At 43.9% G+C, this 18,872-nt stretch overlaps 1 protein-coding gene across 6 annotated transcripts in view; it reads left to right on the top strand.

Moving 5' to 3' along the window:
- The window catches only part of tbc1d1 (TBC1 (tre-2/USP6, BUB2, cdc16) domain family, member 1), a 263,634-nt gene that overhangs the window by 231,848 nt on the left and 12,914 nt on the right, over positions 1-18,872 (top strand). For 5 of the 6 annotated variants that reach the window (XM_041184498.1, XM_041184507.1, XM_041184517.1 and 2 more), the window contains 3 exons: positions 13,618-13,862; positions 16,411-16,570; positions 16,943-17,112. In XM_041184498.1, the coding sequence (XP_041040432.1) occupies positions 13,618-13,862; positions 16,411-16,570; positions 16,943-17,112 (575 nt within the window). Of the gene's footprint in view, positions 1-11,939; positions 12,049-13,617; positions 13,863-16,410; positions 16,571-16,942; positions 17,113-18,872 lie in introns of those variants that run through there. The other variant, XM_041184544.1, reaches the window with a different exon arrangement.

Genomic DNA, 18,872 nt, shown 5'->3' on the forward strand with positions numbered 1-18,872 from the left:
GGGGTGGTAATTGACCAAGTTGAATTTATTCTGCCATTTGTGTACAGGACATACCTGGGCAATTTTCCAGCGTAGAAGCCAGTGTTGTAGCTTGCACTGGAACAGCTTGGCTAGGGATGTGGCAAGTTCTGGAGCACAAGTCTTCAGTACTATTGCTGGAATATTTTCAGGGCCCATAGCCTCTGCAGTACCCAGTGCCTTCAGCTGTTTCTTGATATCACAGAGTGAATTGAATTGGCTGAAGACTGGCATCTGTGATGCTGGGGGCCTCCAGAGGAGGCCAAGATGAATCATCCACTCGGTATTCCTGGCTGAAGATTGTTTCCAATGGTTTAACCTTATCTTTTGCACTAACGTGCTGGGCTTGCCCCATGATTGAGGATGAGGATATTTCTGGAGCTGCCTCCTCTTCCAGTGAGTTGTTGACCACCACCATTCACAGCTGGATGTGGCATTGCTGCAGAACTCAGATCTGATCAGTTGGTTGTGGAATTGCTTATGCTGTTTGGCATGCAAGTAGCCCTGTGTTGTAGCTTCACCAGGTGGACACTTCATTTTACGTATGTCTTGTGCTGCTGGCATGCCCTCCTGCACTCTTCATTGAACTAGGGTTGATCATCTGGCTTGGTGGTAATGGTAGAGTGGGGGATATGCCCAGTCAAGAGGCTACAGGTTGTGGTTGAATACAATGCTGCTGCTGCTGATGGCCCACAGTGCCTCATGGATGCCCAGTCTTGAGTTGCTAGATCTGTTCGAAACCTAACCCATTTAGCACGGTGGTAGTGCTACACAACACAAAGGAGGGTATCCTCAATGTGAAGGCGGAACTTCGTCTCCACGCGGTCTGTGTGGTGGTCACTCCTACCGATACTGTCATGGACAGATGCATCTGTGGCAGGCAGGTTGGTGGGGATGAGGACACGTATGCTTTACCCTCTTGTTGGTTCCCTCACTACCTGCTACAGACCCAGTCTGGCAGCTAAGTCCTTTAGGACTCAGCCAGCTCAGTCAGTATTGGTGCTGCTGAGCCACTCTTGGTGATGGATATTGAAGTCCCCCACCCAGAGTACGTTCTGTGCCCTTGCCACCCTCAGTGCTTCCTCCAAGTGGTGTTCAACATAGAGGAGCACTGATTCATCAGCTGAGAGAGTGCAATATCTGCTAATTAGCAGGAAGTTTTCTTGCCCATGTTTGGCCTGATGCCATGGAGTCCAGAGTCAATATTGAGGACTCCCAGGACAACTCCCTCCTGACTTGATACCAATGTGTTGACACCCCTGCTGGGTGTTTCCTGCCAGTGGAACAGGACATACCCAGGGATGGTGATGGTGGCGCTTGGGACATGATCTGTAAGGTGTGATTCTGTGAAGATGACTGTCAGGCTGTTGCTTGACTAGTCTGTGAGACAGCTCTCCCAATTTTGGCACTAGCCCCCAGATGTTAGTAAGGAGGACTTTGCAGGGTTGATGGGACTGAGTTTGCCATTGTCGCTTCTGGTGCCTAGGTGGATGTCAGCTGGTCCTTGCGGTTTCATCCCTTCTATTCGGCTACTGATCTTATGTGATTCTGTTCTTGCACAGACTATACCAGTTTGTTTGAAATATTAATCAGCTGTTCAACCTGGAACTGAACTTCAAATTCCTATCCATCACCAAGTTGGCTGTCTTACACTTCCACAATATCCCTGCCTTTATCACCTGTATGTCTGATTTCCCTAATGCTATCATTTTATCTTTCCTGTCTCCCCTCTATATAAAGCTCAGCTGCCATATCCTTATCCGCCCATCAGTTGCATGACCGACATTGAATCTTTTTCCTCCGATGCAGCAAATTTTCAAAACATCTTGAAACGCTTGGTCCCTCTCGATCTGTGTAACCTCCTCCAGCCTTGTATTACCTTTGCACTCTTTGACCCACTAATTCTGGCCTCATGTGCACATCCTTCTCTTTGTGGACAGTAGAGTCAAAATTAATCTCAGCTCTACTCTCTAGAGCGCCATCCTTTAACCTCTCCATTTCCCTCTCCACCCTTTCTCCTGGAGGAACTTAATGGGACATTAACTGGAGGTGAATAGGTTTCCCTGCTTCTTCCCCCCTGCCAGCACTTTGAAAATTTCAAACTGTCCTGAAGGCATTGGGATCCTGAGACAACATCCGGAACTAGGATTTTGAAATCATGGCTGCACCGGGCATTTGGTTTCTACAAGGACTGTCTGATCATTCCTGCCAGTGCTGTCATCAACAGGTGCACAGTAGATTGGTAATAGCGCTAGTTTGAAAGATAGGTACAGACTATAATTATCGTGTTCACTTTAAAGTGCAGTTATCATTTTTAACTAAATTTTATTCCTGAAGTGAAGTTCCCTCAAAGATTTCCCAAAGTTGTAAGTTGATTCTTAAATAAGCTCAGAGACTGACCACAGGTCAATGTTTTAACTACATGTGTTTTTTTTTTGGAGAGGAGAGAAAAATGTTGAACAGTTAAACCTGGGCTTATCTCATGAGGCTGCTGCTTTAAAAGAGCCTTTTTGTATAAATCATTTGTCACGACCCTCTGTACATTTGGTATTTCGTGGTTAAGGTGGAGTTCACACCAGTACAGAAACAACTTATTCTGAATGTGTTTGCACCTTTGTTAACACTCATTTGTCACAGTTACTCTTTTGTTTACCTTTGCTCCCCACTATTTCCATGTATATTCCATCTGTCTGTCTCTCTCTCTCTGTCTATCTACACCTATCCCATGGCGAGTTTAGGGTCTTTTCCAAATTAGTGCCCACCATTTGATGCTATTTTCATTTTAAGCTGCTGGTGAGATGTATTTCAACTGAGTGGGTGCAGCTTTGACAATAAATGTGTTATATTGTAATGAGTTAATTGATATATTGGTTAAGAAATGAGATTTATTGCAACGTAGAACATTTTCAGTTTGAATCATCAATGTGAACAACATTGTTTCCCCACTTGTTCCTTTACTTCCCTGAAGGTGTTGATTCATGGTGGATATTTTTGCCATTCCTATACCTCACTTAAGTGGACCTTCATAAATATCACGAGTGAGTTGGGTATTCAATGCAGGGGACATAACAGCTGTAAATAATTCTTTTTTTATCCATTGTCACATTTGTTTTAAAGGCCTGGCTCAAATTTTTTGATTAAAACCCTAGTCCTAGACTTCTAGCCACCACCCCCAAGCCACTACAGAAAAGGTTTCTCCCTATCTACACTGTCTGTTCCCCCTAATGTTCTGAAAACATAGATCAGGCCGCCACTTAACCTTTTTCTTTATTCTTTCAAGGGATGTGGGCGTCGCATGGTTTGGCCAGCATTTATTTTGAGAAAGTGGTGGTGAGCTGCCTTCTTGAACCACTGCAGTCCATGTGGTGTAGGTACACCCAGTGCTGTTAGGAAGGGAGTTTCAGGGTCAGTGGAGGAATGGTGATATAGTTCCAAATCAGGAAGGTGTGTAGCTTGGAGGGAAACTTGCAGGTGGTGGTGTGCCCATGCATTTGCTGTCCATTTGTGGCAGAGGTTGTGGGTTTAAAAGGTGCTGTTGAAGGAACCTTGGTGATGGTAAGACACTGCTGCCACTGTGTGTCAATGGTGGAGGGGATAGATGTTGAAGGTGAAGGTGGTGGATGGGGTGCCAAGCAAGTGGGTTGCTTTGTCCTGGATGGTGTCAAGCTTTTTGAGTGCTGTTGGAGCTGCACTCATCCAGGCAAGTGGAGAGTATTCCATCACATTCCTGACTTGTGCCTTGTAGATGGTTGTCAGGCTTTGGGGAGTCAGGAGGTGAGTTACACTCTGCAGTATTCCCAGTCTCTGACCTACTCTTATAGCCATAGTTATATGGATTGTTCAGTTTCTGGTCAATGGTAATATCCAGGATGTTGATAGTGGGGGATTCAGCAATAACAATGCCATCGAATGTCAAGGGGAGATGGTTGGATTCTCTGGCTGGCGATGGTCATTGCCTAGTACTTGCAATTTGTACAATATTGAGGCTTGGCCTGACAAGTCTTCCTTCACATGTGCACCAACTGCTTCAGAATCTGAGGAGTCACAAATGGTGCTGAACATTGTGCAGTCATCAGCGATTGTTCCCACTTCTGACCTTACGATGGGAGGAAGGTCATTGATGAAGCAGCTGAAGATGGTTGGGACGAGGACACGACCTTGAGGAATTCCTGCAATGATGTCCTGGAGCTGAGATGATTGACCTCCAATAACCACAACCATCTTGCTTTGTGCTAGGTATGACTCCAAACAATGGAGGGTTTTCTCCCTGATTCCCATTGACTCCAGTTTTGCTGGGGTGCCTTGATGCCTGTCCACCATCTACAAGGCACAAGTCAGGAGTGTAATGCAATACTCCCCACTTGCCTGGACGAGTGCAGCTCCCACATCACTCAAGAAGCTTGATACCGCCCAGGACATGTGGATTTGGTGCCAGTCAAGCAGCGTGCTTGATTGACATCACAACTACAAACATTCACTCCCTCCACTGCTGACACACTAGCAGCAGTGTGTACCATCTACAAGATACACTGCAGGGAACTCACCAAGGCTCCTTAGACAGCAACTTCCAAACCCATGACCACTACTATCTAGAAGGACAAGGGCAACAGATAGGTGGGAACACCACCGCCTGGAAGTTCCCCTACAAGTCACTCACCATCCTGACTTGGAAATACATCGCTGTTCCTTCACTGTCGCTGGGTCAAAACCCTGGAACTCCCTGCCTAACAGCACTGTGGGTGTACCTTCACCACATGGACTGCAGCGGTTCATGAAGGCAGTTCACCACTACCTCCTCAAGGGCAATTAGGTATGGGCAATAAATGCCTAGCCAGCGATGCCCATATCCCATAAAGGAATACATTTTTGTTGGTTCCCTCACCACCTACTACAGATTCAGTCTAACAGCAATGTCCTTTAGGACTCGGCCAGCTAAGTCCTAGTGGTGCTACTGAGCCGTTCTCTGAAGTCCCCATCCAGAGTACATTCTGTGCTCTTGCCACCCTCAGTATTTCCTCCACATGGTGTTCAACATGGAGGAGTACTGATTCATCAGCTGAGGTGGTGGAAAGTTTTCATCAGACTGCAAAGTGGCAAATATAACCCCTCCATTCAAGAAGGGAGGGAGGCAGAAAACAGGAAACTATAGGCCAGCTAGCTTGACATCTGTTGTGATGAAGTTGTTAGAATCGATCATTAAATGGACTATAGCTGGGCACTTGGAAAAACTCAAGGTAATTGGAAAGAGGTGGCAGTCAGCAGGAGGTTTCCTTGCCATTGTTTAACCTGATGCATGTGACTTAATGGGTTCCAGAATTGATGTTGAGAACTCCCAGGGCAACTCCTTCCTGACTGTACATCACTGTGCTTCCACCTCTATTGCGCCTGTCCTGTCGGTGGGACAGGACACATCCAGGGATGCTGATAGTGGAGTCGGAGACATAGTCATACTCACGGAATCATGCCAAGTAGACAATGTCAGGCTGTTGCTTCACCAGTCTGTGGGACAGCGCTCCCAAATTTGGCACAAACCAAATTTGGAAGAGCTGTTAGTAAGGAGGATCGACAGGGCTGGGTTGCTGTTGTCGTTCCTGATACCGCGTGATCCGTCTGGCTTCATTGCATTTTGTAGTCTTTATATCGGTTTGGTACAACTGAGTGACTTGCTAGGCCATTTCATAGACAAAAAACATTCCAGTAATAGCTGTAAATCAAAACATAGAAGGGAGAGAGGAACTTGGTGAAATTACAATCACTGGGAAGCAGTACTGAGCAAATTGATGGAGCTGCAGGCTGACAAGTCTCCGGGTCCTGGTGGACTTCATCCTAAGATCTTAACAGAGATGGCTAGTGAGGTTCACTCCTACCAGTGTTAATTTTCCAAAATTGGCTAGATTTTGGAAAGGTTTCATCAGACTGCAAAGTGGCAAATATAACCCCTCCATTCAAGAAGGGAGGGAGGCAGAAAAAAGGAAACTATAGGCCAGCTAGCTTGACGTCTGTCGTGGTGAAGTTGTTAGAATCGCTCATTAAGTGGGCTATAGCTGGGCACTTGGAAAAACTCAAGGTAATTGGGAAGAGTCAGCATGGTTTTGTGAAAGGGAAATCATGTTTAACCAATTTATTGGAGTTCTTTGAAGGAGTAACACTGCACCGGTGGATAAAGGGGAGCAAGTAGACATACTGTACTTGGATTTCCAGAAGGCATTTGATAATGTGCCTCATCAATGCTTATTGTGGAAAATAAAAGCTCATGGTGTAGGGGGTGACATATTAGCGTGGATAGAAGATTGGTTGGCTGGCAGAAAACAGAAAGCATGAATAAACAGGCCTTTTTCTGATTGACAGGATGTGATGAGTGGAGTCCCACAGTGGCTTGTGCTGGGACCTCAACTTTTTACAATTTATATCAAACACTTAGATGAGGGGCGTGAAAGCATGATAGCTGAATTTGAAGATGTTAGAAAGATAGGTAGGATAGTATGTTGTGATGAGGACACAAGGAGGTTGCAAATGGATAGAGATAGATTGAGTGAGTGAGCAAAGATCTAGCAAATGGAGGAAAATGTGAATTTGTTCACTTTGGCAGGAAGAACAAAAAAGCAGAGTATTACTTAAATGGAGAATGGCTGTAGAATTCCGAGGTGCAGAGGGATCTAGGTGTTCTGGTGCGTGAGCCACAAAAAGTTAGTATACAGACAAAGCGTATAATTAAGAATGCTAATAGAATGTTATCCCTTATTATGAGAGGAATTGAACAGAAAAGTCAGGATAAAAGCAAAATACTGCAGATGCTGGAAATCTTAGAACAAAAACAAAAATAACTGGAAAAACTCAGCAGGTCTGACAGCATCTGTGGAGAGGGGTACAGTTGACGTTTCGAGTCCATATGACCCTTCATCAGAACTAAGACATAAAGAAATGAGATGAAATATAAGCTGGTAGAAGTGGGTGGAACAGGAGAGCTTGATAGGGGGCCAATCATAGGTGGAGGCCAAGAAGAGACTGCCAAAGATGTCATAGACAAAAGGACAAAGTGGTGTTGATGGTGGTGATATTATCTAAAGGATATGCTAATGGGGACATTAAGGGAAGCAAGCTAGTGGCAGATGGCCCTAAGTAAGGATATTATGCTTCATTTATACAGGGCATTGATGAGACTGCATATTGAACACTGTGCAGTTTTGGTCTCCTTATTTAAGGCAGGATGTAAATACGTTGGTGGCGGTTCAGGGGAGGTTTGCTAGATTAATATCTGGAATGAGTGGGTTGTCTTATGAGGAAAGGTTGGACAGACTGGGCTTGTTCACTGGAGTTTATAGGAGTGAGGGGTGATTTGATTAAAGTATATAAGATACTGAATAGTATTGACAAGGTGGACACGAAAAGGAAGTTTCCTCTTGTGGGTGAAAGGGAGCACTGTTTTAAAATTAGGAGTTGCCCTTATAGGACAGAGATGAGAAATTTTTTTCTGAGGGTTGTGCAACTTTGGAATTCTCTGCTCCCGAAGACAGTGGAGGCAGGGTCATTGAATATTTTTAAGGCAGAGGCAGATAGATCCTTGTTAGGCAAAGGAATCAAAAGTTATCTCGTTCTTGATCCTTTTACAAGCGGGAACAGCTTCTCCCTATCTGCTCTGCCCAGTTCTCTCATGATTTTAAACAGCTCTATCAAATCTGCTCTTAGCCTTCTTCCCTCCAAGGAGAACAGTCCCAACCTCTCCAATCTAGCCTCATAGCTGAAGTTTCTCATCCCTAGAACCATTGTTGTAAATCTCTCCTGCACTCTCTCCAATGTGTTCACACCCTTACTATAATATAGTGCCCAAAACTGTACACAATATTCCAGCTGAGGTCTAACGAATGTCTTACATAAATTCAGTATAACCTCCCTGCTCTTGTATTCTATGCCCCTATTAATAAAGCCCAGGACACTCTGCTTTATTAACAGCTCTATCCACCTGTCCTGCCACCTTCAATGACCTATGCATATATACCCCCAAGTCTTTCTGCTCCTGCACTGCCTTCAAAATTTCACCCCTTATTTTATATTGCCTGTCCATGTTCTTCCTACCAAAATGCATTACTTCACACTTCTCCACATTGAACTTCATCTGCCACCTATCTGCCCACTCCACCAAGTTGTCTATGTCCTTTTGAAGTTCCAGACCGTCCTCCTTGCAGTTCGCAACACTCCCAAGCTTCGTATCATCCGTAAACTTTGAAATTGTCCCCTGCACACCAAGATCTAGATCATTAATATATATCAGGAAAAGCAAAGGTCCCAATACTGACCCCTGGTGAACTCCACTACAAACCTTCCTCCAGCCCGAGAAATATCCATTGACCATTACTCTCTGTTTCCCATTTTTCAGCCAAGTTTGTATCCACGTTGATATTGTCCCTTTTATTCCATGAGCAATGACCTTTCTCAAGTCTGTTGTGTGGCCCCGTGTCAAATACCTTTTGAAAGTCCATGTACACCACATCAACAGCACTACCCCCATCGACCTTTTTCTGTTACCTCTTCAAAAAAACTCCAGCAAGTTAGTTAAACATGATTTCCCCTCTAGAAACCCATGCTGGCTCTTCCTTATCAACCCATATTTTTCTATGTGACTGTTAATTCTATTCCTAAATAGTTTTTTCTAGAATCTTGCCCACCACTGATGTTAAACTGACTGGTCTGTAATTGCTGGGCTTATCCTTACAACCTTTTTTGAACAAGGGTATAATGTCTAGGAAAGACTGAAAGATTATGGCCAGTGCCCCTGCAATTTCTACTCATACCTCTTTCAATTTCCTTGGATGCATCTTATCCGGTTCAGGTGCCTTGACAACTTTAAGTACCAACAGCCTATTCAACACTTCCTCCTTGTCAATCTTGAACCATGTTATTGACAGAGTTTCCTCGTCTGTCACCATGGCCTGGATAGCATCTACCTCCTTGGTAAAGACGGATATAAAGTATTCATTTAATATCTCAGCCATTGCCCCTTCGTCCATGTTTAAATTCCCTTTTAGGTCCCTAAATACCTGACTGCAGATGTTAGGTTAACTGTCCCATAATTCCCTGGTTTCCCTCTGCTCCTTTCTTAAATAGCTGAGTGACAACTACAATTTTCTGATCTAGAGGAATAATTCCTGCATCGAGGGGACTTTGGAATTTATAGGTACTGTAGGTGTTCCCCTTTTCCCTCAGAGAACCTCTCCACACTCAAGTTTGTGATTCCAGATTCACAAGTGTATGGCTTGAACAGAATGACCAGTGAGACAAGTTTCTTCTGATAATTCACAACTGCTTTATTGAATCACCCACAACCCCACAGTACAAAACCCAAAATTTAAAACAACCTATTCCCAGTCCCCAACACAAATTCACCACATCTCGGTTAAAACTTACAAAAGCAAAGGCAAAACACCACGTCCTGTCCTGAAACCTTAAGGAAAAAAACTCAGACCAATATCACCAAGATATGGCTGAAACAAGTTACAAGGTACCAGCAAAAAAAACACCAAGTTTTCACCCCAAACCTTCACAAAACTCTCAGATCAATATCACTATGATTTGGCTGAAACTTACAATCCCCAACATGACTGGTCTGTCCGGTGTTTGACTGTCGGCCTGAGTCAAGGTGACCAAACTTGACCCTTCTTCCAACTGCAGTCCAGATGCTCAGATCTGCTCTGCTTTTATAGTAATTTAACTCAGACATGTCCAAACATATTTTGTGTTGTTCCAATATCCATTTAGTTGATTCCAGGCAAAGTCCAGACAAACGTCATCAGCTCCAGCTGGTTGAAACAATACAGGGTTTGCCATGGAAGATGTATCCAGGCAGATATCATCAGTTCTCATTGTATGAGCAATTCTCCTGCTGTTTGAGGTGGCACAGTAACAGCACCTGGCTCCAAAGTTAACGAAGGTTTGAATGACCCTTTTCCAGTATTACTGTCTGCGGTGGTGGACTAATTCCTTGAATGTATTGTCTTGATGATATGTCTTTTGTGCCATTGCATTGGATAATCAGACTTCTTGATCGCATTATTTAATGTCCAAACCCTTTTGATGAGTCAAAAAAATAAAAACAAAAAACTGCGGATGCTGGAAATCCAAAACAAAAACATAATTACCTGGAAAAACTCAGCAGGTCTGGCAGCATCGGCAGAGAAGAAACGAGTTGATGTTTCGAGTCCTCATGACCCTTCGCCAGAACAGAAGGGTCATGAGGACTCGAAACGTCAACTCTTTTCTTCTCCGCCAATGATGCCAGACGTGCTGAAGTTTTCCAGGTAATTCTGTTTTTCCTTTTGATGAGTCACTGTGTTTTCACTAAATGTTCAAATTAACCCCTTGCTGCCGAGTCCTGTACTGCTGATAGCAGCTTATCTATTAGTTCCAATCATGAGGTCAAAACATGTCCGTGGATTTGAAATTATGTTCCATAAATTTCCCAGTTGGAGGGGATTTTGATTCTACAGTACTGCTTTAAAACCCTGGAATGGAAAGCAACTGGTCCTGAGGATATGTTACTCTTTAATGCCATTAATTTCTCCATTACTATTATCTTGCCTGCATTAATTTTGGTAACAAAGGTAACAAAGATGTTGCAGAAGAATGAAGGACTACTGTTACTGTCATGCAGAAAGTTGATTACTTTGACCAGAGTACTGTGGGTGAGTTGGTTGGAAATCAGATTCAAAAGACTTGTAAAGACAGTGGTGGGACAATATAGTCACATAAGTAGTCCTACATTTCAACAGTACTTCAAAAGTACCTAATTGACTTTAAAGTGATGTGAAAAGCACTACATAAATTAAGTCTTTCCTTTTAGTTGAGTTAATGGTAATGTAATCTAGATACTAAAAAAATGAAGATTGTACAATGGCCTTACAGCAAAAGCTATGCTTATAGCTGTCTAATTACCTTCCAGTTACTGTATCTTAGGTGATATTTCATTTTTTGAATTTTTCCAATAACTTGGGTTCACAAGGGTCCTATTCTCCAGTCCCTTTTGTTTCTCTTTCATTCCAATGACCTCTTACCCTCACCATCTAACACTATCCACTCTTTTGCTTATAATTGCAAACTACATTCGTCAACTTCTTTCAGATGCATCCATTTATTGTTCACACCCTTCAGTCCCCTTGTAATGCAATAGCTGAATCATTACATCTTGATCTTCTCTGATGGGACTGAGAAAATCTTGTTTCTTTTCGTTATTGAAGGTCACCATAAAATCGCGTCTGCTTCCCTCTGCTATATAGATGATTTGTATGTTGAGAATGAACAAATGAAAAGTGTTTAATTACCTTTGGTGTTACCTTCCTTTTTTGAACTACTTAAAGAAATTCCTTGTTCCTACTCCTCCCTCTTTGTCTCTCGAGTGGAGTGCCAGGAGGTTTTGCATTTAAACTTTTGAGTATATAATTATCTTTGTTTAACGTGTTCTCTTGTATTGCCAACTTCACCAAAGAACTCAGATGTGAATCCAGAATGAAAGCTTGTTTACAGTAGGAGCTGAATAATCAGAAGCTTTTAGCTTGGGTGGAAAGCAACAACAAACTGACCAACCAGTTTGTTTTACACACTGTGCATTTACACTGCCACTAAGTTCTAAACTTTCTGCCTGTTAAAGGCTGATTCCATAATCACGGGTTAGTACATCGTTGGCTTCACAGTTCATCAACATTAGGAATGTTGGCTGCTGACAATGCATAATTCGTATTCTGCTGTATGGGGTGAAGAAAGGGGGACAAAATATAAACATTTAATTTGTCCGGTGGTAATGCTGTATTCCCCACCAGCACCACCAATCTAGTAATACATCTGCTGAAATGTAAAATGAAACTTAGATTACCAATAACAGGAGTTGCACAGTGTGGACAGATTGGAACTTCCAGCACCAGGTGTCAGCATACTCGGGTTACACTAATTCGCTGAACTGCCTCAACGCATAAAAACAGGCCTCAAGAAGGAACAAGTTGATCCAACAACAAAACACATGACCAATAAAAAGGTCTGTGCTGAGTAAGTCAATGAAAGTCAATTCCCTTAATTTGGATGGTGTAGTAGATTTTATTTTGGGCAGGGCTGTAATGGGCATTATTTCAGCAGATCTGTAATGGGTATCTTTCAGCAGGGCTGAAATGGTACAGGGTTTTATGTTGGACAGAGCGGTACGGGGTTTTATGTTGGACAGAGCGGTACGGGGTTTTATGCTGGACAGAGCGGTACGGGGTTTTATGCTGGACAGAGCGGTACGGGGTTTTATGCTGGCCAGAGCGGTACGGGGTTTTATGTTGGACGGGGCGGTACGGGGTTTTATGTTGGACGGGGCGGTACGGGGTTTTATGTTGGACGGGGCGGTACGGGGTTTTATGTTGGACGGGGCGGTACGGGGTTTTATGCGGGACAGGGCGGTACGGGGTTTTATGCGGGACAGGGCGGTACGGGGTTTTATGCGGGACAGGGCGGTACGGGGTTTTATGCGGGACAGGGCGGCACGGGGTTTTATGCGGGACAGGGCGGCACGGGGTTTTATGCGGGACAGGGCGGCACGGGGTTTTATGCGGGACAGGGCGGCACGGGGTTTTATGCGGGACAGGGCGGCACGGGGTTTTATGCGGGACAGGGCGGCACGGGGTTTTATGCGGGACAGGGCGGCACGGGGTTTTATGCGGGACAGGGCGGCACGGGGTTTTATGCGGGACAGGGCGGCACGGGGTTTTATGCGGGACAGGGCGGCACGGGGTTTTATGCGGGACAGGGCGGCACGCGGTTTTATTTTGGGCAGTGCTGAGTAGTGGGAATATCGACTGCCAATGTGATTTGAGAGGGTAAATGTTCCTTTCTTAATAACTTGTTGACCTTAGGAAGAGTCTACAATTGTTAAAGAAGCCTTCCTAATGTTTTGAGAAGGTTAACCCTAAGTTTTGACTAGAAAGATGTAGGAATTTTTACCGAATTGTGTGTTCTGTCGCCAAACTATTAACATAAATCAATTAATGAAATTATGAAATATTCTACTATTGTAACACTTAATGCAGCTAAGGGGAGACAATGGTGTAATCCAGAGATCCAGGCTAATGCTTTGGGGGCATGGTTTCAAATCCCATTGTGGCAGCTGGTGGAATTTAAATTCATAATAATTCTGGAATTGAAAGCTAGTGACCATGAAACTATCATTGATTGCCATAAAACCAATCTGGTTCAATAATACCCTTTAGGGAGGGAAATTTGCCATCATTACCTGGCCTGGCCTACATGTGACTGCAGATCCACAGCAGTGTGCTTGACTCTTAATTACCCACTCTGAAATGGCCCAGCAAGGCGTTCTGTTCAAGGGCAATTAGGGATGGGCAACATATACTGGCATTGCCATCAATGCCCACATCCCATGAAAGAATAAGAAAAGCAGCAATGCAATATTTGTGTAAATTATGCATTTGTTTGATCAATTTCACTAGTTACTTTTTTCAGATGTGTCATGTTAAATAATTCTCATTCTTTTAAAGGGAATATAATTTCTCAGTGTAGTGATTACAAGGTTATGGAAAATATTCTTTTCTTTACATATTAAACTATCTTGTTTTACAGGTCGTACATTTCCGACACATCCCTATTTTACTACTCCATTGGGTGCTGGCCAGCTCTCTCTCTATAATCTCTTGAAAGCCTACTCTCTGCTGGATCAGGAGGTGGGCTATTGCCAGGGCCTTAGCTTTGTAGCAGGAATCTTACTGCTACACATGAGTGAAGAAGATGCTTTTCATATGCTGAAGTTTCTCATGTATGATATGGGCTTGAGGAAGCAATATCGACCAGACATGATTATTCTACAGGTACAGATGTTACGTTGTAATAATTCTTGAATACTAGTATGAATTAATATTTTAAAAATTGAGAGACTGAAAGTTGCTCTCTGTTTTATAGATAACTGTATAACTGTTTAATTTTAATAAATCGCTTCAAATTGATCTTTTTACATACTAACATTTAGTTAGATCATCAAATTTTCACAATCAGGATAGATAAAGCAGGAAGGAGATAGATAATGCACAACAGTTACAGAGAATGACATTTGTAACTTTGGTAAGGGATTTTTAAAACTTCTTTCACGGGATGTGGGCGTTGCTGGCTGGGCCAGCATTTATTGCCCATCCCTAGTTGCTCCTGAGAAAGTGATGGTGAGCTGCCTTCTTGAACCGTTGCAGTCCATGTGGCGTAGGTACACCCACAGTGCTGTTAGGGAGGGAGTTCTAGGATTTTGACCCAGCGATAGTGAAGGAACAGCAATATAGTTACAAGTTTGGATGCTGTGTGACTTGAAGGGAAACTGGCAGGTGGTGTTCCCAGTGCATCTGCTGTCCTTGTCCTTCTTGGTGGTGAAGGTTGCGGGTTTAGAAGCTTTTGTCGAAGGTGCCTTGGATTCTTCTAGATGGTACACACTGCTGCCACTATGCATTGGTGGTGGAGGGAGTGAATGTTTAAGGTGGTGGATGGGGTGCCAATCAAATGAGCTGCTATGTCCTGGACATTGTGCTCTTGTATATGAATCTCAAGAAGTTAGCGTGCAGGTACAGCAAGCAATTAGGAAGGCAAGTGGAATGTTGGCCTTTATTACCAGAGCATGGAGTATAAAAGTAGGGAAATCTTTCTCCAGCTGCACAGGGCATGGGTGAGACCGCACCTGGAGTATTGTGTATAGTTTTGGGTAGTGTACAGAAGGTGGTGGTGAGCTGCTGCCTTGAACCGCTGCAGTCCATATGGTGTAGGTACATCCACAGTCTGTTAGGAAGGGAATTCCAGGAATTTGACCCAGCAATACTGAAGGAACGGCAATATAGTTTAGTGAGTGGCTTGGGGGTGGGTGGGAGGGGGGGAGACGTCCAGGTGGTGCTGTTTCCTGCCCTTGTTCTTCTAGAGGGTAGTGGTCATAGGTTTGGAAGATGCTGTCTAAGGAGACTTTGTGAGTTCCTGCAGTGCATCTTGTAGATGCTGCACACTGCTGCTACCGTCCGTCGGTGGTGGAGGGAGTGAATGTTTGTGGATGTTGTGCCAATCAAACAGGCTGCTTTGTCCTGGATGGTGTCTTGAGTGTTGTGGGAGCTGCACTCATCCAGGTAAGTGGGGAATATTCCATCACACTCCTGACTTGTGCCTTGTAGATGGTGGACAGGTTTTGGGGAGTCAGGGGGTGGATGCAGGATTCCTAGCCTCTGACCTGCTGTTGTAACCATAGTATTTATATAGCTAGTTCAGTTCAGTTCCTGGTCAATGGTAACTGCCCCCCAGGATCACATGACACACTCCCCTTCTCATGATGTCATGTTGCTATCCCTAACATCAGGCAACACCATGGGAAGAATTCTCCCCCCCCCCCCGTTGGGGGGGGGTTGTGCAGGGGCGAGCGGGCACAGACCCAATGGACACCCCCGATCAGGTCTACGCCACCACTTTATGTGGACGGGCCAATTAAGACGCGCCCAGAAGTGCTGAGCGTTCCCTGTGCAGGCAGAGTTGGGTGTGGGGGGCGGGGGGGTGTTTCACTTAGTTGGTGCCTGCGCTCTTTTGCGTGAAAGAGCACAGAAATCTCCCTGCGGCACAGAGAGTGCCACATGAGCTGGAACGTGTCAATGAATTTTTATAAAAATTTTTATTCAATTTATAAACACTTCATGAAACCTCATCCCATCCGTGGATGAGGTTCCATGAAAAATGCGAAGGCTGCATGGGCTCTTCACCTGCCCGCCAAACTTAAGTGTGTACGGCCAGCTCATTTTATTAGTTCAATTAGTTTTTAATGGGCCTTTGACAGTTTGGCGGGTGTGCACCGACTCAGCTGTGCACCCGCCGAACTGAAAATCTGAATGACGCACAGTGACATTGGGACGGCCGCCCGACATCACCCCGCATCATTATACGTGTCGGCAAGTGGGCCCCGCCCCCGCTTGCCGACCCAATAATTCTGGCCCATGTTCATGAACCTTTGATGGTAAACAGTGTTACATATTATCAAAGTAGTGAGCATGTGTGCTTGGGATGTGGGAGCTGATAGCACTAATAATCATGCATCCTTGATTAAATAGCGGAGGAAAGGGAAGTTCAGGTCTGTGTTGCAGTTTTTACCTGGTATCTAACCAAATTTGTCTCTGAAATTCTGTGGGTCAAGCAGTCTTCTACTAAATCTCCAGAGAGAGGTTGGTGGACTCTCCTGAGAAACTACTGACCTCTGCCAGTGAAGGAGGAAGAGCAGGAGACCAGTAGAACTTTTGTGCATTTTCAAGGCCTTTAACTTCACTGTACCTTTCACAGAGTTAGATAAGCTACTTAAAAGTGCATTTACTATGTATTATCATTCATTAAAATGTTCTTATTTGGGATTTACAGATACAGATGTACCAACTTTCACGACTCCTCCACGACTATCACCGAGACCTCTACTGCCACTTTGAGGAGAATGAAATTAGCCCCAGCCTTTACGCTGCCCCATGGTTTCTCACTGTGTTTGCTTCTCAGTTTCCTTTGGGTTTTGTGGCCCGAGTCTTTGGTAAGTGTTATTGTTCATTTTTGTTGCAACTTACTGTATTAAAAGGCAAAACACGTGGCTGTTTCTGGAATTTAGTGGTTTAAACAAGGAAAAAAAGTCACAGCCCTAATTAAATTCTGCCAAAAGGGGCAGTGGTGCTGGTGTGAAGCTGTCAATCTTGAGCAATAATCTGAGCCAAGTGATTTCATGTAGACTATTGTTCTTCACCTTCATTTTAGCGTAAAAAATTTGTAACGCCCTTTTTAATTCTTTAATTTCACTCTCCCTAATTGTTTCAAGTAGGAAGCCTTAAGTAGAATGTCATAGAATAATAGAACAATTTCTAGCCTAATTGCTTTTTTTTTTGAGCACATTTTCATGTTTGCTTTGTAGATATGATCTTCCTTCAAGGGTCAGAGGTCATCTTTAAGGTAGCCCTGAGCCTACTGGGAAGCCACAAGCCACTAATTCTACAACATGAGAGTCTGGAATCAATAATTGACTTTATAAAGTGCACTCTACCCAACCTTGGATTAGTACAGATGGAAAAAACTATTAATCAGGTATCGACTTAATTACTTGGATGATGCTATAATGTAATGCTTGTTTTGTGCATTTTGTTCTAGATTCTCCCTTCCCCAGAGAGTTTGTGCAGTGTACAGTTAAGAGATGCAGTTGGTTGTGGGATCCACTAGCAGCCAACAGCAAATAATACCTCGATCAAATGGCTATGAGTTCAATTCAGTGTAACTTGTAAACTTTGAGGATGCCTCCTTTTGGGTAAAAAAAATGTTGAGTCCAGTTAACGTTAGCATCAGGTTGACAATGTTTCAGGATTGTCCCTGAGTCTGAAGGAGTTAAAGATCAATCCCTGGGACACTGCTGTCAACAACCCAGGAAAAAAATCACACGGGTATATTTTTTTTTAAAAAAGTTTTTCCATTTTCTTTGAACACGTCCGTTTGCTAGTTATAAAAATATTGGAGATGTGGAGGAAAGGAGAAGAAAAGCTGTTCGACTGACCAAATATTGGCCTCCTATTGACCCTCCAGCTTCATGGGCCTAGGATGGTGAGCCTGCCGCCTGGTCACTAATTGGCCAATTTGGGGAAAATCACTGCCATCTAACTATTTTCCCCATAGTGCAGCTCCTGACCCTCATTTGAACCGTATGCTGGGTCTCGTAACGTACGGGGAAAATCCTGCCCTCCTGTGTCAGGCTGGCCAGGTACTATTAGCAGGAGTAGGGAATGCAACAAGAATAAAATTCCCACATAAAACAGTCTCTCTTTCTCTGACTCTCTGGTCTCAGCTATCTGACAATGGGGGTGGGGTGGGGTTGGGGCCATATCTTGTAGGGTAAAACTTCGATCTGCTACAGAGATTAGTGAATTTCTGACCCCAAGGCTATTTGAATACTGAAGGCAGGTTCCCAGCTTCTGCTGGAGAATCAGGCTAGACTGGCATCAGCAACAAGCTGTAGGAGGCCTCAAGGGCCTGCTGCTCCTCAGACCTGAAAAGGAAGACTTGCATTTACTTAGCGTCTTTCATGACCACTTGATGTCTCAAGATGCTTTAGAACTATTGAAGTACTTTTGACGTGTAGTCACTGTTGTAATGTAGGAAACACAGCAGCCAAGTTGTGCACAGCAAACTTCTTTAAAAAAAAAAGCAATATGATAATGATCAGATAATCTGTTTTTGTGATGTTGATTGAGGGATAAATATTGACCAGGGCACCAGGGATAACTGCTCTGCTCTCCTTTGAAATAGTACCGTAGGATTTTTTACAACCACCTGAGAGGGCAGACAGGACCTCGGTTTAAATGTCTCATCTGAAAGACTGCACCTCTGACAATGCAGCATTCCCTCAGTACTGCACTGGAAAGTTGTTTATTTCTCCCAAGGTTGTATGGTATGAGTCAATGTAAAGCTAGCATCAGTAGGAACATGTTGCAGCTTAATCAACATTTATTCCACATTGGTTAGAAAGAATCCAAGAAGGGACTTCCTGTCATCCCTGGCTACTGATATATCCTCTTGAAACAGTGCTACTTGCCTGATGGAAGAACTGTTCTTGATTTTAAAATAATTTTTGCTTTTGATTAAGTGCAGCAGCATGTGCAGCAATAGACTGGTAAGAACTGGGTTAGCTTTGTGACGTGGGCAGTTCCTGAATTCACCCTTTCTATGTGGAAGCAGTAAGTGGTGGCTGACTGCTTTACCATAGGGAAGTAGGGAAAATCATAAGGAAAGTCACCTTAACCTTTTGTTCTTCACCTTCCAGGTTCTGGTTTGAGGGTAACGTTACTAGGGCCCTAAAA

Source organism: Carcharodon carcharias, chromosome 1, assembly GCF_017639515.1.
Source record: "Carcharodon carcharias isolate sCarCar2 chromosome 1, sCarCar2.pri, whole genome shotgun sequence".
NCBI classification, from domain to species: domain Eukaryota; kingdom Metazoa; phylum Chordata; class Chondrichthyes; order Lamniformes; family Lamnidae; genus Carcharodon; species Carcharodon carcharias.